General features: G+C 47.8%; 1 protein-coding gene and 1 non-coding gene across 2 annotated transcripts; both read left to right on the top strand.

Moving 5' to 3' along the window:
* Positions 1-240: 240 nt before the first annotated feature.
* On the top strand, positions 241-6,887 carry LOC120958432 (translation initiation factor IF-2). Its single transcript, XM_040381252.2, has 5 exons — positions 241-342; positions 448-520; positions 5,298-5,491; positions 5,575-5,621; positions 5,712-6,887. Exons 1-5 carry the CDS (start codon positions 251-253, stop codon positions 6,743-6,745), a joined length of 1,440 nt encoding a protein of 479 aa, XP_040237186.2. The 5' UTR covers positions 241-250; the 3' UTR covers positions 6,746-6,887.
* Positions 6,888-9,227: 2,340 nt separating this feature from the next.
* Positions 9,228-9,299, top strand: Trnad-guc (transfer RNA aspartic acid (anticodon GUC)). The gene has a single exon. It is a non-coding gene; the product is annotated as a tRNA-Asp (tRNA).
* Positions 9,300-27,581: the final 18,282 nt, after the last annotated feature.

Genomic DNA, 27,581 nt, shown 5'->3' with positions numbered 1-27,581 from the left:
CGCTCTCGCCTCCGTGTATTTCACACCGATTCTCCGCTTAACTCTAGGTTTTTACACACACCATGATTAAATGTCCCGCTCGTTGTTTGTAGGGTAATCAAATTTTTCATAGTTTTTCAAGAATCAATTTAGCAGACAGTCGCTTCAATACCACCGAAATCATAGCATACTCGAGTTTTGTCCATTGGGACGAACGCTTTTTGGGAATGATATATACACCTTGCTGATTTTTATAGCACACGAGCATGGCATGAAACTGTCAAATCGAACGCTGCTGGTGTTGTTTTCTGCACGTTGTTTACATCTAGCAAAGATGAGGGGAAAGTCTGGTGTACCCGATCGGTAATGTTTTTTGTTAATTTTGTGATATTTCTACCGCCAAATGCTTGCTTCTTGATTGGTAATTCGTTACTAATAACCCATTGTTTTGTTTGCTTTCGTTCGCAGGTGGTATAACTACAGCTGCCATGGCAAAGTGTTGATCGACCGATTCATCGCACTGAAGGTGCCGCTCTCGCAGGTAAGTGCTGTATCCACAGTATTTAGTAATTAGTCCTGCCTGCTGAATGCGAATTGCAACTGCTTTCAAGCCATACAAATATATCCTGAAACCGTGCCGTGTAATGTACTTGTAAGCCTTTGGCAGATACATAGTTTTTGTGTGACACCGCAAAGCGACTTCCATATGTCAACAAACGAAGCGTCCCGAGAAGCAGGTAGAATAATAACACCTACGACGGTAAGAAAGGCACACGCCAAATCAAGCCAAATGCTGTTGCTCGTGCTTGCCCCAAAGAAGGAGGCCAGCTGTTTGCTGCCCGCACGAAGAAAGGAGTCAAAGAACGGGCACAACAATACCGATTTTCCATAGTGCACGCGGCACGCGATGATGCATCGACCGGCAGACTGATGCGATCGCGCAAGAGATAGTCGTTTCCGATTGCTGCGTGTGTGTGTGTGTGTGTTTGTGTGCCGGCGGCAGTAGTGGCGGCAACAGGCCCTTTGCTCTACCTTTTCGCGTACCATCGAGCAGCATCCTTCTCGGGACAGGACGGACACCATCCCTCCCCAACCGGCATATGCATATGTGTTATGTATGTTTGTGTGTGTGTGCTTATGTTGGATGTTCTTTAAATCTGTCCCATTTTGGGTTGATGGCTCTTCCATCGCGCGGCATGGACGTGCCGCCGCCGTTGCCGCCGCCTGGTGTGCTTCTAAGTGGGGATTTATTTATGTGTCTACGGACCATGCGTGACACATCACGCATCTCTCCTCTACCACGCGGTCTAGAAAAGGTAATGTGGCAAACCGACCACGGCGACGGCGACGAACGAAAACCCATGTTGCACACGATTCCGCATGTGTTAATTCCGTTTGTGCCGGCGGGTGGTGATTCATCATTTCGCCCCGCATTGGCGGTCGTAAAGCTGGCTGCGCCCGTGTGTTGGATTGCCGAGCCGCGGGACACTGTTGCTGATGTTGGCTTGGGCCGCGCTGGCTTTTGCTGCCCGATCCTTCTGTTTATGCTTGCGGCGAGACAATGTAGGGTGAATTAACGAGGGATCAAATTTTCGCCTCTCTTCTGGCGGGAAGTAAACAAACCTCTGTGGTCGGGATTAATTGCAGAGTTTGTGTGCTACTGTTTTGCCGGCTTATAATTGTTTTTAGTATGGCAACTATCTGAGCTGAGCGTTATGAAAGGCCACTACTGCTCTATCGAAATGAATTTGTCGTTATTTGTAATATTTCAAATTTACCTTTTTTCAGACAAACTGCTGATGGGCTTTTGCGTCTTTACAATGATCGCAAGCTGATCTTCAATGTGAAATCGGAATATCTTAACCACTAGACAATATGGGAAACCAAGAGAACAATCATACGATCCATGATCGAACCTCAACCTTACAAGAGCCCAGTTTTGCCAGTGCGATTCTTGCTCAACTCACAATTTTCATTCAAACAACCGGATACTGCTGGTGTGGTGTTATTTTTTTTTTAAACAAAAAATCCATCAATCAATCAAGAACCCTTTCGATTGCAATTCTACCCCCATCGTATTACCTCTAATTATAGTTTAATTTAAGAAGAAGCAAAAAAAAGGTAAACAACACCGCCTCCCGTGTGTCTTCCGTGCGGCAAGCGCAAGGGGAAACATTCAATAAGCCAAAACGAGCATGAGAAAAGATAACCTCCCCCCGTTTCGGTTGGAAATTGTAGTTATTTTCCGCGTGCAAATTGCACCTCGAACACTTTAACCCGCCGACGTTGCCGGCGTGACGATGGGCACTTTCCACTGCAAGCCTTTCGCCTTTGCCTTTAAACAAACAGCAATTTCATCAACCACCTCCCGAACCCGGTCAGCTACCGCGTGTTTGTGTTTGTGTGTGTGTACGGTGTCCTCGAGTGATGTGTGCAAAAGGGCAAGCCCCCCCCTGCTGCACCTTTCTCTACCGACCTCCCAGTGTGTGTGTGTGTGCGCGCGCAAGCCGAACCTTTCCCGGCGTCCAGTTGGGGCCTGTTCTGTTTCTCTTTCTTTCTCTCTTTTCTCTCTCCTCTCGGCTGCACTTTGTGCGTGTTGGATTATTACAAAGTTTAACACATCCTTCATCGCCAGGATGCGGATCAAGCAGAAGAATGTCTTAATTGTGCAATTTATCTTTTCCGCCCCGATCGCCCCCCCCCCGTCCGCCTGGTCGCGATCTTGATGCGAGATGAATTTCGGGGTGATGTGTTTTCTGATCGGGAGGGTGCAAAAAGCGGTGAAGAAGGGAGGATATTGTCTCTCGGTGGTGGTAGTAGTAGTAGTAGTAGTAGTAATAACAATAATAAAAAACCAACATGCCTCGCTTCCCTGCTCCCCATAGCAAACGAGGGGGAGGGTAAAGTGAGCATGATTGTGATGATATCGGGGCGACGATCGACGATGGTGATGATCATCGATGCGGATCGATTCCGTCGGTTCGGTCGCTGTCGTTTCTTGTAGGCAATCAGCCCCGGACAGCCCCGTGGTTGGCCCTGCCGGTGGTCACATCACACACACACACAGACAGTAGGGGAGGAACCGATGTAAACGGATCGATAACGGACCGCCATCTCCTTGCCTTCACCGTTTCGCCCTTCACCTGGGAGCAAGCAAGCAGGACGCAATGCTACGGCGCGATCGTTTTTCTCTTCCCCTTTTTGCGCGTGTTGGGCGCAACTGGATGCGATTACATTTTGATAGCGCGCGCAAGCAGTCCCCCCCCCCGCCCTCGTATCCCGTGTTGGAGGGTGCTGGAAATCCCATTTCCTCATATTTGGCACACCGACTACTTGGGGTGGCAGTAAAGCTATCATTATGTAAAATGTAATATAGCCAACATTCTTCGCCTTGGACACACACAGACACACTGTGGGGTCGTAGTCGCCGCCTGCTTGATTCGATTTGGCTGCTTCTTTCTGTCGCAACAGGCAATCTATGGACATACTCTCATTCTCTCTCATTCTCTCTCACTCTCTCTCTCGCGATGGGAATTCTACGTGTTATGTTTCTTTCCTATCTGCGTTTTCGCCTTCTCTCCGGCCACCGTCTCAAGTGCGGTTTGGGTTGCATTTTTGCGCATTCCATCACACTGACCGTTCCAGACCCGGTGGTTGATTCGTTCTCGGCTGTGGCCCTGGAACACCAGCCGGTGACGGTGACAAAGGGCGGACGAAATGTGTCCTCTCGATCTCATCCACCTCTCAGCACCACTTCATTTTGCGCGATTCTTTGCTCGGGTTTGACCGATCATCTGCTGGCATGCTCAATTCTGGCTGGCAAACATCTTGATGCTGCTGCAGACCACACTACACACTATCGCTAACAGACGACATCATCATCATCATCATCATCGTTTACCGACTCGATCGTAGGGGGGGGGGGGGACCTGTGTCTCCTCCACACGATTGAAGCCACGATGTATTAATTAAAAAAGGAGGCAAAAAATCGCTTGAAAACAGAAACAGAGAGAATGCGGTAATGTGAGCTGGCGCGCGCGCGCGCTCAAGCACACACACTCCGGGCCAGCTCGCCCGCACACCCGGAATTGCAAACACACACACACACACACAGAGAAGGGCTGGCGGGTCAGCCGGGCAAACAGAGGCAGTGGTGCAACGGCAGCAAAATGCGCGATCACAAGATCTTGATGCACAAGGGACCGGGGGGCTTTAATGTATTATTATTGATAATTAATATTTTTTTCTTCTGCTGTTCGCTACCATCGCACACTTGCCTCGGACACACTATCAGGCTCGGTTTGCCACTTCTGGTGACTGGGGGCATAATTGAAAGTAGACCACCGGCGTCGTTCGATCGGTCCCAAACTCTCTTCGGTCCCGTCGATTCGTCACCCGTCCGGCGGTCCGGCGCGCAAAACGCTTCACATGGTCGCTTGGCATGTCGTCTGCTGCAGCAGCAACTATCTCTCCACACACACACACACATACACACACATTGGTGGGGATCCTTTTGTTCCGGAAATTAAATCCCGAGCGCGGTCTCGGGTGGTGCAAAGTTACACATTTTTCCGCAGGAAGGTACGAAGCAGACGCGGGAGGTGAAGGATCGATCGTATGTCGCTTTGGCGAACTAAAAAACACCAACAACGATTAGAGCTGATGAGTTTGCACAGGGTAGGGAGGGGGACCAATCATGTGCGCGCCGGAACAGAAGTGGGTAAATGAAGTTTACACTGGTGATTAGTTTGATTAGATCGATCGAAACCTGGGGTCGCGTCTTGATGAATCCCGGCTACGGTACACCAACCCAGCCCCCCCCTCCCCCCTGTATGTGGAGATGGTGTGGGTACGGGACATTAAATTAGGGTTATAATATTGCAATGTGTTTACTTAAGGCAGGCAATTAAAGCCCCGAGAGGTAATGATGATCTGCGATCAAGAGCTCTCGGCGGGCAGATCGTATCCTGCGGATCGCGGGGAGATCCGCAACAAGGGCGTTCAGTTGCCTTTTTTTTCCCATTACGGTTTAAACGCCCGTTTTGCGATGGACAACATAATGAGCGCGGAGTGTGGAGAGCACGGAGAAAGATTACATTGTAATGTTCTTTTTTTTTGTTGTTTTGTTTTGAGCGATCTTTGCTGGTACAATGGTTTTGCAGTAGTAGTAGTAGCAATAGTGGCTCAACATTGTAGGTTCGAAGTCGCACGTAAGCTTCTTCTTTAGCTCTTCCACGGGGGGAAAGAGTGTCCTTCCCGCACCCGCACCGTTTCCTTCACCTCGCTAAGCATGTTTTGCATTTCATTTCGTTTCGCAGAGAATTCACTCCGTTCAGCACGATCGCCGCTTCACGCCCGAGCATGTCATCGAGAAGCTACCGATAGGGATGCTGATCGATCTAACCAACACGATGCGCTATTACGACCCGAAGCAGTTCACCGCGAGCGGTATCGAACATGTGAAACTTAATGTCCCCGGCCAGGTGGTGCCACCGGTGCGGATAGTGGATCGGTAAGGAAAATAAAAGGATACCACATGATCATCCAGATCCTCCGTCGATAAGCATTAAAACAAGCGCCCTCCTTCTCTCTTAGATTCATCGAAATAGTAAAATCATATCTGAACGATCCCGAAAGTGAAGGTAAGTTTGATACACTATTTAAATTCATTACTAACCCTGTCTCATTGCGCACCTGGGCACGACCGCCCCTCTTCTCTACTAATGCTGTAGGCAAACTCATCGGTGTGCACTGTACGCACGGGCTCAACCGGACGGGCTACCTAATCTGCGCCTACATGATACTGCAGCTCGGCTATGACCCGAACGAAGCGATCCGCCTGTTCAATGCCAAGCGGGGCCATCGCATGGAGCGCGATAAGTATCTGGAGAGCTTGCGGCAAATGGCACCGGCCGGGCAGGATAATGGCCGGCTGGGTGTGCAACCGGAAGGAGGGTACACTATCCGGTCGGGAATGCATCCTGAAGCGTACGATAGCCGCCCGGGAAACCGGTCGGAGGAAGGAGGAGAGCACGATAGCCGCCCGGAAATGCGCTCGGGAGGATATAACAGCCGCCCGGGAATGCAGTCGGATGCTGGGTACAATGACCGCCCGGGACGGTACGATGAACGCTCCTGGAGACAGCCGGAAGGAGCATCCAATGGGCGCTCGTGGAGGCAACCGGAAGGAGGAAATAATGACCGCTCGTTGAGGCAACCAGAAGGAGTGTACAATGATCGCTCCTGGAGGCAACCGGGAGGAGGAAATAATGATCGCTCCTGGAGACAACCGGGAGGAGGATCCAATGATCGCTCCTGGAGGCAACCGGGAGGAGGATCCAATGATCACTTCGCGAGGCAACCGGAAGGAGCGTCCTATGATCGCTCCTGGAGGCAACCGGAAGGAGCGTCCAATGATCGCTCCGGGAGGCAACCGGAAGGAGCGTTCAATGATCGCTCCTGGAGGCAACCGGGAGGAGCGTCCAATGATCGCTCCTGGAGGGAACCGGGAGGAGCGTCCAATGGCCGCCAGGAAATGCGCTCAGAAGAAGATTATAATAGCCGCCCGGTGCAGCAACCGGAAGTGCGCGGTGGTCGCGCTGCACGATTACCACCGGCAAACGATGGGATACAGCGGTCCAACCAGGAACGATGGGACCCATCGGTCAGACGGATCGTGCGTCCGCAAAAACACACCTACCGCGTTCCGGCACACCGGCGCACCGATGGACATGAGCTGCAGTCGAAGCACACAAAGTTTGAATGAACTAAGCTCTGTTTTTTTTTGTTTTTGGTTGATGAAATCTATTCTTCACGCACTTTTGGCACACTTTTTATGCCTCTCTGTCCATGAGATTGTGTTTTCTCATACGTAATGAATAAAATGGACGCATAACAACAACCCAGTACGCAATGCCAGTGATTTGATTTCTTGAGAAGGGTTAGATAGTGGAAAGAAATGGAATAGGGGAAAGTTTAAAGCAGAAGGAAGATCGCCTTTCTTTGTGGTTTAAAGTTCCAGTCCACCCACGCAGGGCCGTTGTCCGTGCAGTCGCATAATTACGCACCAGCGCATCGGGGAATGCCGGGACAGCTGCCCTAAACCCGAGATTGCATTAACGCTGTCCCACGAATCGTTTGATCGTTCGCGGCTAATGCGCCGTGGCCGTGTGCAAATTACACGATGCGTGCGCTTGCGCCGGTGAAGTTCCCCTTTACTTTTCCCCTGCTGGAACAGGGGCCCAAGAATTAGAACTAGCGTAAAGATTTAAAATACCTGCCCCGAGTGTCCATAAATCGGGAAAAGAAGTGATCGCGAACAAACCTTCCCTTCGACTGCAAGGATCGGTTCGAGTGGGTCAATTTGGGACGAGGAAGGGCACGGCATAACAATGCGAAGCAGGGACAGCGAGTGTGCGATTTGCAGCGATAAGCAAGCAAAACATAAAAAGCGAAATAATAAAAAAAGAAGATGAAAAACGCTTGCGGTGCAGCATAAGCGACAAAACCAACCACCCCGTTACCGGGGTCGGTAGGAGCAAAGAAGCATCCATCCATCGAAGCAACCATCGGGCCCGGCTAGCAAGAGACACAAACACACGTAGTGCTGGGCAAAGACAAAACACGACACACACACGGAGCACAGCAACCATAGGGCGATAGGAACGAGTACATTACAATAAAGGGCCACCCCGGTATGTATGTGTATATATAAAAAAAATAGTTTGCATTATTCATGAAACATACACGACCTCACCCCCCCCCCCCCCTCTCATGGTGGGCGCACACAACAAAGGGAAGCATAACTGGTGAGATGAAAAGTGTGTGCGTGTGTGTGATGGTGCAGTTTGGGGCGGCCCAAGTTTGGAACACACAAACTCTCCGGCGAAAACGAAGCGTTAGGTCGAAACGCGGAGAAGACGCATCATCGCGCGGACCTCTTCGCCTCCGAATGGAAGGTAGGTGGAAGGGGGGGGGGGGGAAAGAGGAGGGGTGGTTTGGGGCTAAAAAGTGAAAAAGTAAAATATACATATATTTCCGTGCACACATAAACGCAACCTTCCCTTTTGGCTCAGGCAGGCTCGGGGTCTGGCCCTGTCTGCACAAATGGTTTGGATATGAGAGAGATAGCGAAAGAAGGAAAAGACAAAAGTCAATGTAAGAAAAAAAAAACATAACGTACGTTGACAAAAGTTGATGAAATTGACGAAAGCAATGAGAAAATGTATGAGAAATGCTGCAGTGAAGAAGAAGGGGGTAGACTAAGGGGCACAAACATCACATCACTCAATCAGATAACGAGATAAATGGTTAATGAGTGTGATCGAGACGGAGGGATGATGATATATACATATCATCAGCATACGTGGGGAGAGGGCCAACAAAGAAAAGGGGGTTGTGGGGTGAGGTGGTGAGGTAGTTTTGGCCGGAGAAACGGAAAGTTGGAAAAGTAGAAAGCCAACACCAGGCGAAAACAAGAGCCCTTTTACGCTTAGTCCACGTGTGTGTGTGTGTGGATGTGGGGGCGTCGGTCAGGCGTGTGCTGGAAATTGAAGTGCCATTTGCCAGGGGACGCCCTTGGCAATTTGACATTTTACAAATTTTTTTGGGGAACATTTCGCTCGATTTGGTTCGCGCCCGTAGTAGGCGATGAGGAGGCGCAGGAAAGATGCACAAACATCATGCTAAGAAATGTCAATCGGTCCAAAACGGTTGGGATAGCAGCATGCTGCTGTTGTTGTTGTTGTTGACATGTCAATCGTTTTCGTAAATTGGTTAGTCGCGAGACAGTTGGCGCAACGAAAGGGACTTTGTTTATAATATTGCTCATGTTGAGCAGATTAATTTTCCTACCCAAACAATGCAAAAACAGCAAAAAAAAAAACGCTTTGGAAGGGCACCTGTGTCTCGAAGGAAAGCAGCTAAATCTTATGGCGAAAGAGCGAAAAGTGAACGGTGATACACCACACCCAGCCCTTTCTTTTTAATAATACTTTCGCGAGTGCTTTTCCCCTTTTATTGCACACCAAAATCGGGATGCAATATATGCGAAATAGTCAACAATAGACGTGTGCTTTCGCGAGTCTTTTATTGGATGTGAAGCGGTTGTAAAGTTTATTTTTACCCACCTGAAAATGTGTTTTCCCGTTGAAAAGCACGCAAAACCATTCACTAATTCACGCTTTCTAATTTTGGATTGCAAATAGATTCGGTCGAGCAGAAGTGTTGTAGCGGCTCTGAGAAGCAAGTCCTCGATAGTATAGTGGTCAGTATCCCCGCCTGTCACGCGGGAGACCGGGGTTCGATTCCCCGTCGGGGAGGAAAAAGTGTCTTTTTTTATTAACCTTTTGCTCCCCTCCTATACAAATTATCTCTTTTTCTAGTTTTTATTGCTCCTTGTTTTTGTTTCACTCTTCACTAGGAATTCCTTCAATATTAACGCTCTAATCTTTCATCCATTGTAGTTCGGTTCTATTATCAGTTCCGTTTCGCATGCCATTCATTCATCTTGCTGCCAAACTCATTCATAACTCGCTCATTCATCATTTTCGTTGTTTATTTATATGGCAGGGCCATACATAAGTGATTTTAATATGTTCTTATCCTGTGTGTTCTTATCGTTTAAGAGTATTCAGTCAGTCGCTAGTATATTTCAGGCAATGTATAACCTTTGTTTTTTACTATTTTAGCTTACACTTGTTCTACATAAATATATGATTTTAAACACTCTTAAATGGAATGTGGACACAATCCTTATTAAAAGACTAAAATAGCATTAAAAACGTTTCTTCAGTGTAGAGCTCAGTGTAGTTGTATGTTAGTCTAAATCATCAGGAAACCTCCAAAACAAAATAAGAGAGAGAAAGAGAGAAAACTCCCTCCCAAAGTAAGTACACACACGCACACACACACACACGGCCGTAAGTGTTTGCCGACGAGCACTCGTACGCAATAGCGAACATTGATTTTCCCACAGTTGGTCCCCGTTGGGACCCGTTGGGTTTGGTGTAGGCTTGGGCAATTTGATTCTTTTCAGTGAACGCGTGCGATGTAGTTCGTTCAGTATGATGAACTGAACGCGTGCGGTAGGTCAGTCGCTCAATTGGAGCTAAGTACCATTTTTTTAAATATCATGTTTAATTTTATCGAGATTTTAATGCAAGAACTAAAAGTTATTGCTTTTAAGGCTGCATTTTTAATTATAAATACTGTCAGTCCGAGATACGCGGTTCATACATAACTAGGTAACTAGGTTTTTACATTAAACCATTTATGTATCACAATTCATGCAGAAAATTTGAAAATTTCTGGTTTTTAAGAGGTTCTAAAATTTTTGGTAAAACAGTAATTTATCTTGCATTTGAGAATCCTTTGAGCCAATTATACTAATTGCACACAAGAACTTAGAAAACGTAGCTCGAGAACAAACTGTATATACTTAAGTTGATTTGTAACGAAAGCTAATCTAAACGAGTAAAATCTACAAGCTTTCTCTTTTATGTTGCTGTGCGCTTAACGAGTTCTTTTTGTGCGGTAGTGTGCGACTGACCCCACTGAATACGAGTGCGGCAGTGTGCGACTGAACTAACTGAACGCGCGTGCGGCAGTGTGCGACAAGAGCTCTTTTTGTGCGGTAGTGTGCGACTAACCCCACTGAATACGCGTGCAGCAGTGAGCGACCGAACTAACAGAACGCGCGTGCGGCAGTGTGCGACAAGAGTTCTTTTTGTGCGGTAGTGTGCGACTGACCCCACTGAATACGCGTGCAGCAGTGAGCGACCGAACTAACAGAACGCGCGTGCGGCAGTGTGCGACAAGAGTTCTTTTTGTGCGGTAGTGTGCGACTGACCCAACTGAACACGCGTGCGGCTGTGTGCGAATGACCCATCGGCTATGAGTGTTCTTTCTCACTCAGTATGGGGTCAGTGTGCGGCAGGAGTTCTTTTTGTGCGGCTGTGTGCGATTGATCAATCTGATCACGCTAGCAATATGTGCAATCTTTCTCGCGCAAAGTGCGATCGATCTTCTTGTGTCGTTGTGTGTGACAAATTCTGCCGACCCAAAACGAATGTTTTTTTTTCGTTCAGTCTATGACACCGACAGTTATCTTGTATCTCTTTCAGAGCACATTTCAGTTAGTTCTGTATGCGTGCAGAAGACCTACCCGTTCACTTTTTCGCGTGCGGCGATCAACCGCACACTATAATGAACTGAGTGTGCGGCATAGGTCTCGCACAATTGTCCCATGCCTAGTTTGGTGGCCCTCTCGTTCGAATGGAGGTTTGAGCCGCCGCGAGCACGAAGCGGTAAGCAGATGCGCTTTTTTCGGGTGCTTTGAGTGTGTTGGTCGTTGCGGTGGACCCGCCGCGGAAAGGACCGCCGGTTTTTTTTGTACTCTTCTTCGATTCAACCCAGACCAAACAGAGCAAACAAATGTGTGGCTGGGCGACCGCCACCACCGCATGGCCATTGTGGTGCATACCACACCCATACCATGGGGGGGAGGGAAGTCGGTGGGTGAAAGGTTGAGTTTATCGAACCAATAGAACTTCCCCTCAGGAGAACCGGGGGGGGGGGGGGGGGGGGGGATAGGGATGGGATGGTTGGGGGAGGCATACATTCGCTACGATCAGCATGCAACGGCCGTGTGATGAAATGAAAACGACGGAAAAGGGTGATCCTCCCGCCCCTTCATCTAGTAGGCGGCGGTGTGGATAAAAGTGACGGCAAGCGGCACTCCAGCAATTGGGGAAGGAACGGGGGAGGCGGATGGTATTTAACAAAAAGGGACAAAACAATAATAGACACGCACAATGATCGTCGCGTTGCATAGACGATCGTTCAAAACAACAAAACCGCTGCCCCATCTCTCCTGACCTGCGTTCCAAGGTATGTCGATCCCGATGACACTTTGAAGCGGACATTCCCGCGCGCGGGTGCGCTCGCGCGCGCTCGTTTATGCGCAGAGTGTTCCCGTGCTGTCCTGCCACCCCCAGCCATCCTGCCCAGCTAGCCAACCCATTTGAGCCGCTGTTTGACGATTTGATTTTGTAAAGCAAATATTTGCCCGAAGAAGCACCGCTACATTAGACGGCCCACAAAGCGCATAAGAATGTGTGTCTATTTCTCTGTCGCTCTCTTCGCTCACTGCGCGCCATACCGCCCTTGTGACCTAAGGCGGTCAACCGACCGAGCTTCCTTTTCTGTTTTGTGAACTGCAGCAATATTTTCCCTCTTCCCTGAGAACAGGTTTGGTTGCAAGAAAATGACGTAAAGATAGTCGAGTGAATCACGGCACTCAAAAAAGGGGGCAACTTACTTGTGTAAAGGATGCCATGGAATTTATTCCACGTGCAAAGTTGCTAGGAACCTAAGAAGATGCACTTTTTGCAGCGATAAACTAACCTAGCACCTGCTAAGGAGCATCAGACCTCGTCAAGAATCACGCTTAGCGCGGAAGGCTGACCCAAGGCACTAAACAGCTCAAACTGCAGTCACCGAAAGGGAGAAGTCCCCCTTCTGTTAGTATTTTTTACGAGCAAAAGCTATGTTTGGTATTTAACGAACGCAGGCAAAAAAACAAAGCCTATTTAATTGGTCGATTAGCACGGCACGCTGTCGCTACACGGTAAATACCATTCGTGTAATATATTATTGTGCGCATAACCTCTTCCGCGCATCAGGTTGACAATTAGTATTGCGTTTGCTGGCGACGTGGATGTGTGAAAAAAAACCCGGGTGCCTGTTTCTGGAATTGCTGCCGCTGCTGTAACGAGCGGCTGTGTGTGTGCAGAGCTGATTATAGCGTAAGTATGAAGCGCGATCGAGAAGTTCCTGGTTCCCGGGAATTGGTTGGCGCGTCCGTTAGAACAGTGTGGGAGGATCGTGACTTAGCTAGTTTGTGTCTAGCCGGGAGACATTAATTCAACAACAGGAAGTGTTAGGATAGCGCTAGAAAGTGTATACTACGCTGACATAATGAGCTGTGTTTACCTGCAGACCTATTAACATGTTCTGGGGTTCGAAAACGACTTCTATTGATACTAATCTGTTTAAGTGCTCTTAGTGAGCGTAGGTTTTCTATCATGTCCACTTTTTAAAGATCGTTCGTCGTCTTAAGAGTACCCCAATTGCTTAATTATCCGTGTTGGTTTAGCTGTAGAACATTAGGTCGTTCATATTTCTCAAGTTACCAAGACGAGTGAGACCCTGGTAGTACAACTACTGAACCATGTCTTATCTAAATTCAGAATAATAACAATGTCTACAGGTATCTTCATTTTGTGCAAAAATCTCGCGACTTTGAAGACAAACTCGGAAGATTCGGATCAAGATCGGAAGCAAGTTCCCCAATATGGCATTCTTTACGTTTTTAAGCCTGTACAAAGTCCAGATCTCATACCCAATGAGAATAAGTGGGATATCTGCGATGGTTAGCATCCGATAGTTGATAATCTATGCAATTTTGAAGAAGAACTTGATCCACGGATATCTATCACTAATCGCGAACATTCTTCAGAGCCTGTAGAACATGATGATCGCTGTAGGATTTAAAGTCATTAACACGGAAAATGCGGATTTATGTTGGCAACTTAAGTTTGATTGGCACCCAGTGATACATGAAAGGGTAGCGCTAGATCGCAAGAAGCTTGGGGATCATTGATCTACATGACAGCATTTGTTTCTGATACACTTCATCAAATCATTAGTATCTTCATAAGACTTCCCTGGATTGATCGTACACTAGCAGGCACAATGTCAGTCAATCAATTAAGAGCTTGATCACGTCCTACTGGAGCTGTTTTTTTTTTATCTTATTAGAGTCTTGTGAAACGTACAAAGTATTCATATCTGATTACTGAATGGACCTGTCACAGCGTATTGATTTAAAATGATTATGTCTCGCTCCGATTCCCGGAAAAAATGTCATAAAGAAACACGTATCATTAGGATCATTTTATTCACCTGGGACAGCTGCGAGCTTTGATCGCTATTAATGAAATAATGAGTGTTAATTAAGGATTGAATTAGATACGATAAATATCCTTTTGGTGATGTAATCTTTCCACAGGAATAACACTTCCAGCACCTGTGCCGTTTGTCCAAGTGAATGTTTAAGTCTTGAATCCTGCCAGGTTCGCATTTGTGTTGAATTATCCAAAACTACAAGCCTTCTTCCGCCTAAAAAACACACGCACAGACTTCCACACCAACACATCCCGATAAGAAGCGGCGGTGCATGTGGCGTTTTTATTGCCGTAAGGTAATTATCACCTTCTAAATGGCGTCTTCCTCTAACGCTGCCATGCACGGAAACCCACGCCGAGTCATAAGAGCGATCGGAGCCAAACCAAATAAAGCCGATAAAACCTGGCGTGCAATAAACTTCTATCCAAAACAGCACCATGGATTGAAATTGCAACAAAACAGGGTAAAAAATAAAACCACCCGACATAGCAGAGCAAAAAATCAATAACACAAAAAAACCCCAACAACAACCAAAATAAATAGTCATTCGGTCAGTCCATGAATGAAACTCTACCCTTTCCTTCCTCCCGAACTCCCTGGTGACTCTTTGCGACCCCTTGTCAAGCTCACCAGGCCTGGTGGTCTATATTTGGAGAGCCTGGACGAACCATAAAAATCTTATCAAAGATTGCCAATCATACTGATCACACACATAAACGTGCTGCGGAGTGCTGGAATGTTGCGGTTGTTGGGCGCTCTCTTTCTCTCCTTCTGTCTCTCTCTTTCTCTCTCTCTTGCGCCCAAATGCATATGTGGTGGCGGCACCCCTTCCATATCGCTCCCTCACTCGTCCGGGGCCATGTATTTGTATTTCGTTCGGTGGAATTTGTTTGCTTCCGCTTTCTGCTGGTTGGTGGGCAAACATATTCCGGTGCCCGATGTGTCACCCACCTGCGGGGATTGTAACTAATCCTGGCACCACACGGCGCGATCGGGATAGTGCCATGCACATGAAGCGAAACATGCCCGCAGGTTACATCCTGCTTGCCCGCCCCAGGTGCTTTATTTGTTTATCTTTCTGCGCTCTCACTTTCTCGCTATTTCTTTGATTTACAATCGGGTCGTTGGGCTTTTCTGACAGGTCCAACCATCACTGGCCACTGCTCTGATATGTGCTATCTGCAAGTCCCCATCCCCCTCCCCCCTCAGTAGGTGGACGGGATCAATAAATGATTGATTAGTAATATTGGAGGACGGATCGGATGATCGGTGGCCCGGTGAGACGCATGAAGACAACTCCAGGAAACAGTGCAACACAATACACAATACTATTGTTTCGCGCATCTTTGCCGCAGGGCTTGGCCACGCCGTGATAAGGATGGCCACCGAGGTGTGGAGGTGAGGTGAAAAGGATTCCATCGAGCAGCTGCGCGCGATACGGGATTATCGGTGGCGGGCCGATTATCAACATACCGAGCTGACATTCCTGGGCGCTGACAGGTCTGGAATTCCATCTTGATCTGTTGGCGCATGGAATTATACCACCAAGGGGTTTCTTTTTTTATGGGTGGAGGGATGGGTCGCGATTTGAACCGGATTTTAACCCGTGATTTATGGCACTAACGAGAGAGATTAAGCGAAACGTTTTATAGGCCGGAAATTTGTCTCGGTTTTACATCGAAGCTTCGTGCTAAATAGGAGCTTAAAACTGCCCTTCAAAATAAGCCCCAAAAGTCTTGTTGAGGTACACGCGCGATCGCGTTGCAGTGTTTGACGATTTAATATTCCTTCTTTGCGCAGCCTTCCCGTGTATTAACTTCCATTTGCATACACTGTAGGCAAATAATTTCATGGCTCAAAACGGGGATGCCAAAACCGCTCCGATCGTCGTCTCTCGATTAAGGAAAAACATTTGTTTTGACGCTAAACCAACCGCCTCTTTAGCAGTGGTTCTAACAGCAGAGCACGCAAAAAAAGAACCTGCACCAGCTTCCGATCCTTCACGGGGACCATGAAATTGAAATTTAATGGGCCACGCCTCGCGCCTTTTTGCGATTATCTGTGGTGCAGGCCCGGGTTTTTTCGTTGTTGTTGCTGTTGCTGCATTCTCCTCCTGTGTTGCCAAATCCCCTGGGGTGTTGAATTTTGGGGTGCATAAATACTGAATAAAATCTTTCCCTTCTCGTTCACCTCTTTTTACCCCGTTCTTGGTAGAGGTGCAAAAGAGAGAGAGGGAGAGAGAGAGGGAGAGCTTTGCATGCAAATCAGAGACGCTTGCCCCACCCGGCAGGCCTAACAAGGTGTACCGCCATAGGACACGAGCTTAATTCAATTATGCGATCATGTGATCGAGAGCCCGGGGAGAGTGGTTGGAAGGCGCCTTTCGGTACGAAGATGCTGTGGTCCTGTCTGCGGTTTGCGATTTTTGCCCGCGGTACTTGTAAAATGTGAACTTTATTATGAACAAAAGCATGCGCTCTAATGAAGGTACACGGCGTAACAAGCCTAAAACCTCTTGGCACCTGCTTAAGGGAAGAAACGGGCCCAGTGTCATCGGGTTTTTTGGTAATTTTTTATGTGTATGTGTATTTTCTGGCCATCGTTTTGGGGTTCCTTGTTGCACTCAATTGAAATTGGCTCCGGGAACGTCTTCGGTGGCAGACTGGCAGTACCATGTTACAGAGATGCCTCAAGCTGTTTGTCGTTGTGTTTTTTGTGGGTTGCTTTGGAATTTGAGGTTTTTTTTGTGTTTTTCTTTGCATTGGAGTTCGGCAGTTTGGAAGGAGGGATGGATAGTAGGACTAGGAAAGAAATTATAATCTTCTAATGAGGTTCAAGGCTACCGCTGAAGGAGGAGTTGGTTGTCGTTGTTTTGAGGTTCCTGCGAGGAGGAGTATTTTGGAAAACCTTCGCTTTGTACAGGAGCTTAGATACGACTACAGATACGACTTTGGAGACTGATCATCACATCTTTAACTTGATCTTGATCATACAATGTCACTCTACTTCAGCTGAACTCATTCGTTGTTTGTGTATACGGACAAGACAAAACATGATTTGGTGATTCAAGTCCGTGGAATGTCCATGTTTATCCAAGTCCCAATACTGCCTATAATTGCTTCTATGGTATTAAGGTCTGTTGTATTCAAATGTCGTGAATTCCTGAAATCGATTGTACGATTTTATACAAAAGTCCGTCTGTTTCCTTCTCTTTATGACGCAATGACCAGTAATAGACAATACAATCAAAGTTCATGTAGCGAAGAGACCTTGCCTCGTTGGTGCCGTTACGTCTATCCGATAGACTATCGGGACGTCCCGACATTGTCACCATTTGAATGAAGTCGTATGATTTCGTCATGTCTGTGGCATCATGCTTGTGGCAAATCTTCGATTAGGGCTTAGTGGAATACAATCATTTGAACATTTGGGCAAAAATTCATTGCAAAATGGCACACGATCACGTACCGATTCATATCAAAATGAGAGGAAAAAACCAAAAAAAGTGTCAATCAAGCCCATCACACACATCGTTCATCTCCATCTCAGCTAGCGCGTCTAGTTCCTAGCTACGTGATAGAGGTCCGGCCCACACCGTTTGCAGGCACCACTTAATCTAAACTCGTTACTGCAGCTTTGCGACGCTTCTAATCGTAATGACTATGCATAAACTTCCGATAAGAAACACGGTACCCGCGCGGAAGCTGCAAACGAACGCGCCTATCATCGCATGAATGAGCAGAAGGAAGCGTTTTGTAGGGGTTTTTTGTCGTTGATTTAATTCAACAATCCAACCGTGTGTGTGCGTTTCTTTTTGGCAAACCGTTACTGCATGCAAAATGCGGCAAGTTGCGTCGCACAAGCAACACAAAAAACCCGCAAAGGCGGGAGACCAAAAACAATTTGCCGATTACCGATGCTAATTGATGAGGGCCGTGGTTGTTTAATGGGATGAAAGTATCTGCTTTGCGGGGGCAGGGTTTTTTTTGTTGTTGTGCCCGTGTGCTGCTGAACCAGAAACGAACGAACGAATGATCGAGCGAACGATTCGGTTTAATTGTTATTGGGAAGCTTTGCATTAATCTAATGACAGTTTTGGCAAGTTTGTTGTGATTTAAGGGGGGGATGAGGCCGCAGCTTCACAAAGCATGTCAAAACATAACGTTTTGGAAGTGGATCGATGACTTGTCGGTACGATGCGCTTTGATCATAGCAGGCCACGCGTGCATTTATTAAACTGTTTTGCTCTGGAGCGATCAGCACTGCTCCACAAGATCTTCATCCATTTGTTTGGCACATTAGACCGAGACAAATTTCTTTATTTGATAATTTGGCACGGATTTATTTAATGTCTTCCTCTTTTTTGCGAGGGCAGAAAGTGGGAGTGTGTGTGTTTTTTTGTCTGTTGCTTGGTTTTTGTTGCTTTTTTTTGCGGGTAAAGAACTTGTCAGTTTTTAAAGCTCCCTTTTAACCAACGGTATAGACAGCTCATTAGCGTGTAGAGCTTAACTCATTGCTTATTGCCCTGTACCCTGATAAATTCCCACCCTCCCCCACACACACCTGCACACACATGTGCGTTTGAGTAAGAAAGAGAACCAAAAACGACGAAGTAAAGCCTTTCAAGACGTGGCGAGCCACGCGATCATTACGTAGAAAATAAGTAATCCTGATTGGATCGCAGATAAGATAGGCGGTTATCGAAGACGTATTTTTTATATTTTTATTTTTTGCCAAACTTCTCCCGTGTCTTCCGTTCGTTTAGGGCTACACAAGGGGGAGCATAAATTACGGGTCATTAAATCTGAAGTTAATTGCCCTTTTACTTGCATAACAGATCAGTTTCATCAGTTGCGGACTCGGCAGCTCTGTTGATATAGAGTGTTGATGAATGAATCGGCTGCTTCATAACACATTTTATCTAAATTCCGTGCCTTGGGACACATTTTACTGTGCCGCGCCAACACAGAAACAGGTTAAACGGAACGGTTTATCAGAATCTTTTTTTTTTTTTTTGTCGGCACCCGGCATGTTGGAAGACGATGATGGAATGTATGGAAATTGGATGGGCACACGATTGGCATTTGGCTTTTTGAAGGCACCGGTTGCCGGCGTTTTGAAATGTCACCTGTGCTTGCGGGAGGAACTCGGACTGTTTATTTTGTGTTGCTGTGTGTTTCGTTAAGCATTCCTTTCCACACACCAGCACCAGCGCCAGCGGGTTGACCCAATCAATCAGGGAGAAGAATGTGCCAGCAGCAACTCGCCCGATCGTGTAGGGATACTCTCGGGAGAGGGGGGGGGGGGGGGTGGTTAATGTTTGCCCTGAAGATTCCTTTCGCCTAAGGTCCGACTGGTGGTGGTCCGCGCTACAGTGGTTACTGGTAATGCGTGTGTGTGTGTTGTAACGATGTTGCCCTCCCGGCAAAGTGTATGAACATGGTGGCACCAAGGTTTTCGCCGTATTTAACTAGCAAACAGAGTGAGTAGTAAACAAAGAGACATGATTTTGCACAAAAATTCTATTAATATTGATAAGCCGCCGAAGGCTCACTTGTTTTTGGTCTCTTCCACCCACTGCAGCACTTCGGAAGGTGGCCCTCTGACACACACAAATTCTTCACTTGATTAACTTGAGGTAACGGACCCGCCACGGACACTAGCAGGTCGAGAGCAGCCCCTCCTTACCACCCCTGCTTCGGACAGGTTGTTCCTTTACCCACTGTTTACCATTCGATGGTTGTGTGTCAACACAGTGTCAACCCAGTGTGTGGGGCTCGGAGGGCCTGCGGCACAACCCTGTGCAAAACACAACCCGTCCGAACACCCGTCCCGGAGATGATCGCTTGAAAAGTTTGCCATCACACCGGTTCACACCTTCGCTTTGTCACACGTACGTACCCCGTGGGGGGGGGGGGGGGGGTATAGAGAGTGGGGGTGTGAAGAACAATAAATAACACACATCCTTTGGACGGGGCGCGCGAGCATCCGAGGTTGCTGGCGCCACCGCACGCGGATATCGCACGGAATGGCGCGTCTTGATGGCGGCGGCAGGTGTCAATGGCGTTACTTGAAGCACCGAGCGTTCGTCGCTGGCCATTCGTTGGTTCGATGAAACACACACACACACAGTCAGACAAAGAAAAAGAGGCTCCTGGAAGCTCCTGGAGAGTTAACGTATGGACCACACGGAGGACATTGGTGGACATTTTGGAAGCAAAAACACTTAATCCAGTGGGTTGTTTTGATGAAGTTATTCGGAAGTAGCAGTAGCTCACTTCGGAGCGCCCGAAAAACACTCACACTGACTGTTTAGGGTTCCGTTACTCCAGTATTTCCGGTGTTTGCGTTTATCGGGCTCCAGTTTTAATGCGCAGTAGTTCGCAGTGTGATAACGCTCTTGTTGATAGTTTCACGACGTTTTCCCACAGGACACGTACCGCACGGAAACACGTGGATCTCCGTGCACCCGGGAACACCATCAAGCTGTTGTTGTTTGTTTAGAAGATTCCCTATCTGGTGTTGATTGGTTGCTGGTGCTGTCCACGAGGTGCTGTCTTTCAGGAACTAAGCGGACATGAGCAAGAATCCAAAACAGCGCGTTGAAATATGGCCGCACGATCGCGGTCGCGAATCGCTGACTGGTCGAGCCACAAGCGCTGAGGTTAGTAGAAGCAAAATGGCTGCCGTTGGGTAAGTGTCGCAAAGCGTTGTACCGTGTACTCGGGTCGAGGTGATGGGATTTGGTGGTAGTAGTTACTCGTGCTTTGCTTATAGTTTGCTTATTGCAAAAAAACGAGCTAACAAAGTGTATTTGTTTTGTCTCTCTCCCCTCCACAAAACAACGACAAACTTGTGAGTGGTCCGGAATGAGGTAAGTGTTATGTTTCATTTATTTGGTTCTGAAGTTCTACTTTACACCTTCGGTTGAGCTCAAGGAACTTTTTCAAGTGTGTCAGTATGGCCATTCTCTCACAATACGGAACTGTCTTCACGTGTAACTAGTTATTCCCGATGACCTAAATTCCGAATACGGCCGAAAGCAAAAGTTCTTCCCTTCAAAGGGCCACCAAACGTGCTGAAACATACCCCAGTCGGTAACAAAGAGACAATAGACGCTTACAAAAAAAAAGAGCGCAAGAAGAAACTCCTCCCAAAAAAATCGAACGCTCACACAAGAAGCGCACACGCATCGCATTTAATCGTTTTTTAATGTGACAATGAATTGCACACAAAGTTCGTACAGCCAGAGAGGGGAAGAAAACCCACCAGCCAAGAGGAAGACACGCTGACATTTACACCACCGCAGTCATATCGGAAAGGCATGATCGTGATGGGGGAGGCTTTCGACGTCAAACGACGAACCTCACCGTGGTGGTACGGCTGGTGGCGCCCCACATTTTAACTCCGGCTTTTTTGAGAATTGTATACCCTGCCCTCCTCTCATCAGAATCCTACCAAACCTCAGGGCCCTGGGAGCGTAAAAAAGGGGCGCCAAGGCATGCTTCGATTTATAGTTGTCAACTTTTGCTTCGTACGCGTTGCGTCTGGCGTGTGAGACGCGCACGTTGTCGTCGGCGTCTTCTTACTCCGGTGGATATCTTTCCCGGTAACGTATACGCGTATCCTATCTACACACACACACCAATTATGATATCGATGCCAAAGTGTTGAAGAAGAGGTTGGCACGAACCCCTTTACCCCAAGGGGAGTTGGAGAGGTGTGTAATCAATAAACATTAGTTTCAAAATTTGACACCCACCACCTTCGTGGCGCGCCGGCTCGATTAATATTTCATTTCCGCGGGCGTCTCGCAACACACACACACTGTGTGTGTCTTGAGCCCTTGCCTGCCCCTCCTCGCTCTGTACAAGCACAACGTATCGGGAGGAGGTAGGGCGATTGTAACCTCACACAAAAAAGGCTGAGCTTTCGAGAGCGACATGAGGAACCAAACCAACGCAACAAAAAAAAAAAAGATCACTTTGAAGGATAAATGTGTTTTAAGGGGACTTTTTCCTCCTGCAGCTGGTGGGCCCGCCCGCGTCTGTCGGGATGTCTTCGTTGCGTATGTCTTCCCCGATACAAGGTTGCCGGCGAACGGCAATAACAACAAAAATGCCCCTATCGAAAGGAAAAGAAAAACAACCAAGATAACACCGAACGAAACTTCTTTTTTTTTCGCGACCCGAGAAACCCAACGCCCGGTCTCGGAGGCGCCCACCACCCCCGCATACACATTGATTGTATTGGAAATGGGGGGTTGTGTGTGTGTTGCTCGATGGTTTCTCGTTGTAGACGCTACTCGACCTACCAAGCGCCAGCAGCACCCATCGATGGCGTTGATATAACTTAATCTTATCGTGCCCGGGGACTATGGCAAGGGGCGTGAAGATATCGCGAGAGAAAGAGAGGTGAGAGTGTGTGTAAGCGATAAGGTCCGTGCACGGTGTTTCGGGCGCGCTCGCGCGCCTCCATTCCGATGGATCCCCCGTGTCCCGTTTGGACACGGAAACCGGTATGTAAGGCGCCAACAAAAAGGCAAGACTCGCTTTTTATTTGACCGTTGTTGTGGTTTGGTCAATAGAGTTGTCCAACTCCAAGACACAAAAAAATACGGTGCGCAACAGACTAACAACGGGGTGGGAGTGAATGGGAAAGCGTTGACGATCGTGAGGATCATCTCCAATGATCGTGAATGGAAGTGAAGGGGCCATTCGTCGGCTGTTGTGCAGAGTTAATCGTCCGTTAAATTAAATGATAAACATCATACATCTTTGCTGCTTAAATCATTCAAATTCAAAATGATCCTTTACCTTTTAAGGCGTTATTTGAAAGTGGGGGTAATAGCGATGACTTCTGCTGAAAGCGTAACTGCGAAAATGCGAAACCCCGTCCGCCCGGCAAAGAACACTGCTCCAGTAGTCCAGTCCAACCCGATACACGGAGTTGTTTCAATTAATTTCCGCATTCTTCGCTTATCGCGCGCCCTGCATCTGTTGCACCGAGTCGTCACCGCTGCGTTCCCTTATCCTCCTGCTGTCCACTGCTGTCCCTCTGCGGCTTGCGGCTTTGACACTTCAACTGCCCTGCACAATAATGCAGACACTCAGAAGTACACAGAGACACACAAACAGAGACGGTGTGCGCAGTGAACCTTTAGCTTGGTGCGACAAGAGAGTCCCCGCCCTCCCGATAATAATGGGTGGGTTGCTTGCTGGTGCACTTTTAAAATGTGTGAATCATGCTGCAAGCATCTGGATGGGTTGCCCCATTTATTTGCTCTTCATTTGCTTTCGCACGATTCTGGCCAGTATTGCGCTGCCGTCTGCTGTGCTGTTTTTGGACCTACGGACTACACAGACACGGGAGATGGTGCCTTGTAAAGCCATCCCCAAGCCATCTCACTTGCCCGATAATATGCAACAACGCGCACGAAATCTTGCAAAGGTTGGGCAATCAGGACGAGGAACCAAGTTGGTGTGGGTTTAATTTCGATTTGAACCGGCTTTTTTTTATGGCGGCAATTGGGTAGGTCACCTCATCGCGGTGAGGTAACTCGCGTGTCTGTGTATCACTGCCCATTATCACCCATCATCAGATGTGTTGATTCCATTGCTGGAAAATAACAAAAAAATGGAAAATAACAAAAAAATGTGTTTTTGGAGGTTCTTCGTCGACCTTTTCTGACCATGCGAAATAGCCACTGACATAGACACTGAATGCATATTCTACGGAGCTGTAGGAATTCTCAAGGACAAAGAAACGATTTTTTTTACAGATTCGACAGAATAAGCTCAAAATGAAACGTAAATAAGCCAACACAGTATTTTGAGATGCGGTAGACAAAGAAATTAATCGCTCATAATTGCTTTATCTGTCGTCTCCGTACTCCAGATGAGCTCCAAACATGCAATAGTTTTGTTGCCTTCAATCCAACATCGTTCAATGATCAAGTTCCTAGGAATTGTGTGATTTTATAGAGCTCTTAAATTTTAAGACATTTGTCTCCCTTTTCTGGGAACGAAGCTCTATGATTTCTATGCGCGTTATCTTTAGTGCCGCATTCAAAACTTCCACTCGCCTTCCACTCGACCGGTACCTTATCAGATGTTGTAATAACATTACTTTGTAGTATCAATCGGTGAAATGAGCACGCTTTTTTTTTCGGGAAACATGGCTACTTTCACCTCTACTTTTGGCGATTCTGGTGCGTGCCGGTCAATTGTCTTCAACCCAAAAAAACATTGGAGCATGTCACAACCCTACTGTCGCATCAGCTAACAGCGAGGAATGACAACACGCATGCGGATCGTGATAAAAAATTCCAGTTGCCCAAAAATCACCTTCCGGAACGGGCTCGGGGATTTCCCTTGCCCTGCGGGTCTTGGCTACCTTTGTCAGTGTCAGTAGCGACAAGTGACATGTGCACTTCCGGGCATTCTAACGCGTCTTATTGCGCTGTCATGACGAAATTCGTCACCTGGGTGAGTGTTGGTCTGCCTTCTGTGTTCGGGAAGGTGTTGGTGCCCTCGGTGACAAGGACGCAAAGACGTTTGTGATTTTAAATTCACTGCATGGTTTGGCATTATTTATCTCAACACCGAACCCCGAAACATTGGTCGTCTTTGAAGGACTTAAAAGAATAAAACATCTTCAATCCTTGTAAATATTTCCGCAACCCATCGGTAAAGCTCGATCGGATCGGATGCGTACAATTATCCACCGATCGTGCGCGAATCGCGAAGGCCTCGACAAACCGTTTGCTGCTGACCTCCTGCCGATCCTGCTGCATAAGCGCTATTGGTGAAGCGCATCGATCGCGGCCCAGCGACGATGGATTGTTTTATTGTGATGCCAACCCCACGGACCCCTTGGTGTGGCTTGCGGGTTTGTGTGTCTTGGCCCCCGTTGCTGATTGTGTTTGGATGCAATAAATAACATTGTTGCAGCGAGTTCGTCGAGTGCATTTGATTCATGGTGCTATTCTGTGGAGCTGTATGCTAAGCCACGTCAAAAGGTTCGGGGTCGATCGCGAGCAACTGCTGCAGGCTTATCGATGGGGGAGTAGGTCGAATAATGATTTATTTTGATTAAATATTATGTGAGGTTATACGGGGAATGGTGGTGACATCACGCTGGTTTATATAAAAACAACAGATGAATTAAAACTGGAAATGGTTGGAGCTGGATGAATCTTTTGATTGGCATTTTGACTGTTAGCACATTTAACTTTGAGTTTGCTGGTGGCGCTCCTAGAGGCGTGAGTAAGTGAATGGTCCTTTGCAGTGCAAGTCGTTGGTTCGAGACCTATCTATATCCAACTTTCTTCAGAGCTTTTTATTATGGGCGTTTTTCATACGACCATAAAATGGTATTGAATTCCATTCCTTTCAAAAATGAGGTAATGTAAAAAAGGAAATAAAACTGTCCCAGCATAAATCAGTTTCTTTGAATCCCCCCACTGAAGAAACACAAGTCCTATTTGGAATCCTTTGATTGACTAAAATCTCTAAATACACTCCGGTAAACAGGACAACGTTTTTTGTTGTCCTTTGGTGGTTAGCAAGAAACGGATCGTTCCGCAAGTAAAAACCATATTGACATGCACTTGAGCGCACTAGAAAAGTTGTGGGGTATGCACCACCCAACGTGCGCTGTTTGTGAGGACTCGCTCTCTCTGCACCGCTACGACTTTTTGTCCGTATTTGTCTTTCGCGTCCGCGTACAGCTCTCTCCCTCTCCCGTTTGGTTCGTTATTTTCATTGCCTGGAAGGTGCGGAAGAAAAACAACCCTGATGCCGAGAAACGGTGCGAGATCATCCACCTCCGCAGGAAGCCCTTTAGGCGGGGGTTTTCCCGTTTGAGGACACACGTTGCACCGATGCACCAGCAAAAAGGGCAGCAGTAGCAGCACGTCGCAAATAAAAAAAAACCCACCAAGCCACTGTGACCAAAGTGAAATTCTCCTCATTCCTTTGGGGGAATATCCCGTTTCTGCTGTTTGCGCGAGCTGAATCCGCCGTACGTGCAGCAGGCAAAAGTTCTGGCCAAAGCGCTGCTGTGGCAGCTGAAGCGGATGATGCCCTGTGTGTGTGTTTATTTGTTTATTATACTTCGGCAGAAGTGTTGCGGTTTGGGTTTTTTTGTATTCTCAAAGCGGCAACGTGCGACAACAGCAGCACTCGAAGAAGTAAAATCCAGGGCACCACGGGCGAAATTGCATTGTACACCGCGGAGGGGAGGCCCGGATCCGGGAAATGGTTATGACGCCAAAGGCGGCCCGGCCCGGTTCCGTTTTGCTCTTTCGTTTTCATCCTGTTTTTCTTGCGTGCTATTGACACGCGAGAAGAAGGAAAGCCGGCAGCAAACCGTGGCCGGACGGACGATTGGGTTTGGGTGGGCGGTCGGACACAGCGATGGGATTTCGTTTACGTAGTACGTTTAGTTTGCGCTTTCTTTCTTCAAACCCCCCGCCGTCCACGCTGGCCCCTTTTCGTTTCGTTTTGCATAATTTGATGTCGCATCATATTTCTCCCCCTTGCCCCCCAGCCTTACTCCACCCCATCGGAGCGGTTGGTTGTTTCTCTTCGGGTGAACCAGAACGCTTTGCGGGCAATAGAACTTGCCCGGCCGTCTCCGTCTCCGGCCGTGTGGCACACCAGCACAACAAAGTCATCCCCATCGGGCCAGGGCTGGAATCGCTTTTGGCACCGAACCGGCATAGTGGGTGAGCTTAAGTTCAACTCCGCACACGATAAAAAAAAAATCAAAAATAAAACACCAAGAGAGACCCGCTTTCGCACAACAAATACAGTACAAATATATAAAAGTGAAGTGAAATAACAAGCACACACCCGTGTGTTGCTCTGGTTGGTCGCATAAACGCACCAACAAGCACACACACACACACACGTACTGCTTATGATGTATGAGCGTTTCTCTAATGCAATTCCATTCAATGAATTTCGCCCAAGAATGTCTCGGCCTTCTTCACCCTCGCACGGTGTGGGGGTGTTCCGTCCGCCCGGGAGGGGGTTGCGGAGGGCGGTAGAACGGACGAGTAAGACGAGTTCGCTTGCCGTCCAGACTTTCTGGCGGACAGCCCACTGCGTGGTGACGTACTGGGGCCTGGTTGGTAGTTGAAGTTTTATCGAGAAAAATTTCACATTCTCAAACAGTTTGCCCTTCCTCATCCTCCACCCCCATATGCGCGCACACACACACACACGTAACTGGAGCCGCGATGGGGCGACCTACTTGCTGCTGAGAGCAATGTGTGTGTGTGTCTCACCCGCAGGTCCGGTAAAGGATCTGGGATCTGGTTATGTGCGGCGGAGTGTCAACGAGGTGCCTTTTTGGAAAATTGAAAGACAACCAACACCACAAACACCAGGATGACTGCGGCTGGAGGGGGAAGATGGTCCAGGGGGTAGGTGGATAGTGCAATAAACTATCTCGTGAAGGATAAATAAATAAACTGAAACGGAAACAGACACACAGCAACCACTATACCTCCAGCACTGCTATCATCATCATCCTTTTGCGTCGGAATCACGGACATATCGTCGTCGTTGGTGGGCGACACGGCATTCTTGGGCGACACCGCCACCACCCTCCCCTCCATCCCCCCC

This window comes from Anopheles coluzzii, chromosome 3 (assembly GCF_943734685.1).
Source record: "Anopheles coluzzii chromosome 3, AcolN3, whole genome shotgun sequence".
NCBI lineage: Eukaryota > Metazoa > Arthropoda > Insecta > Diptera > Culicidae > Anopheles > Anopheles coluzzii.
Note: the sequence above shows the minus strand (reverse complement) of the source record. Positions and strands in the feature narration are given on the sequence as shown.

Bases quoted from the DNA above. Each gene is read 5' to 3' on its own strand.
- LOC120958432 (XM_040381252.2), top strand. From the start codon at position 251: ATGAAACTGTCAAATCGAACGCTGCTGGTGTTGTTTTCTGCACGTTGT. The intron at 5,492-5,574 runs GTAAGGAAAATA...CTTCTCTCTTAG, and splicing joins CCGGTGCGGATAGTGGATCG to ATTCATCGAAATAGTAAAAT. The intron at 5,622-5,711 runs GTAAGTTTGATA...CTAATGCTGTAG, and splicing joins GAACGATCCCGAAAGTGAAG to GCAAACTCATCGGTGTGCAC.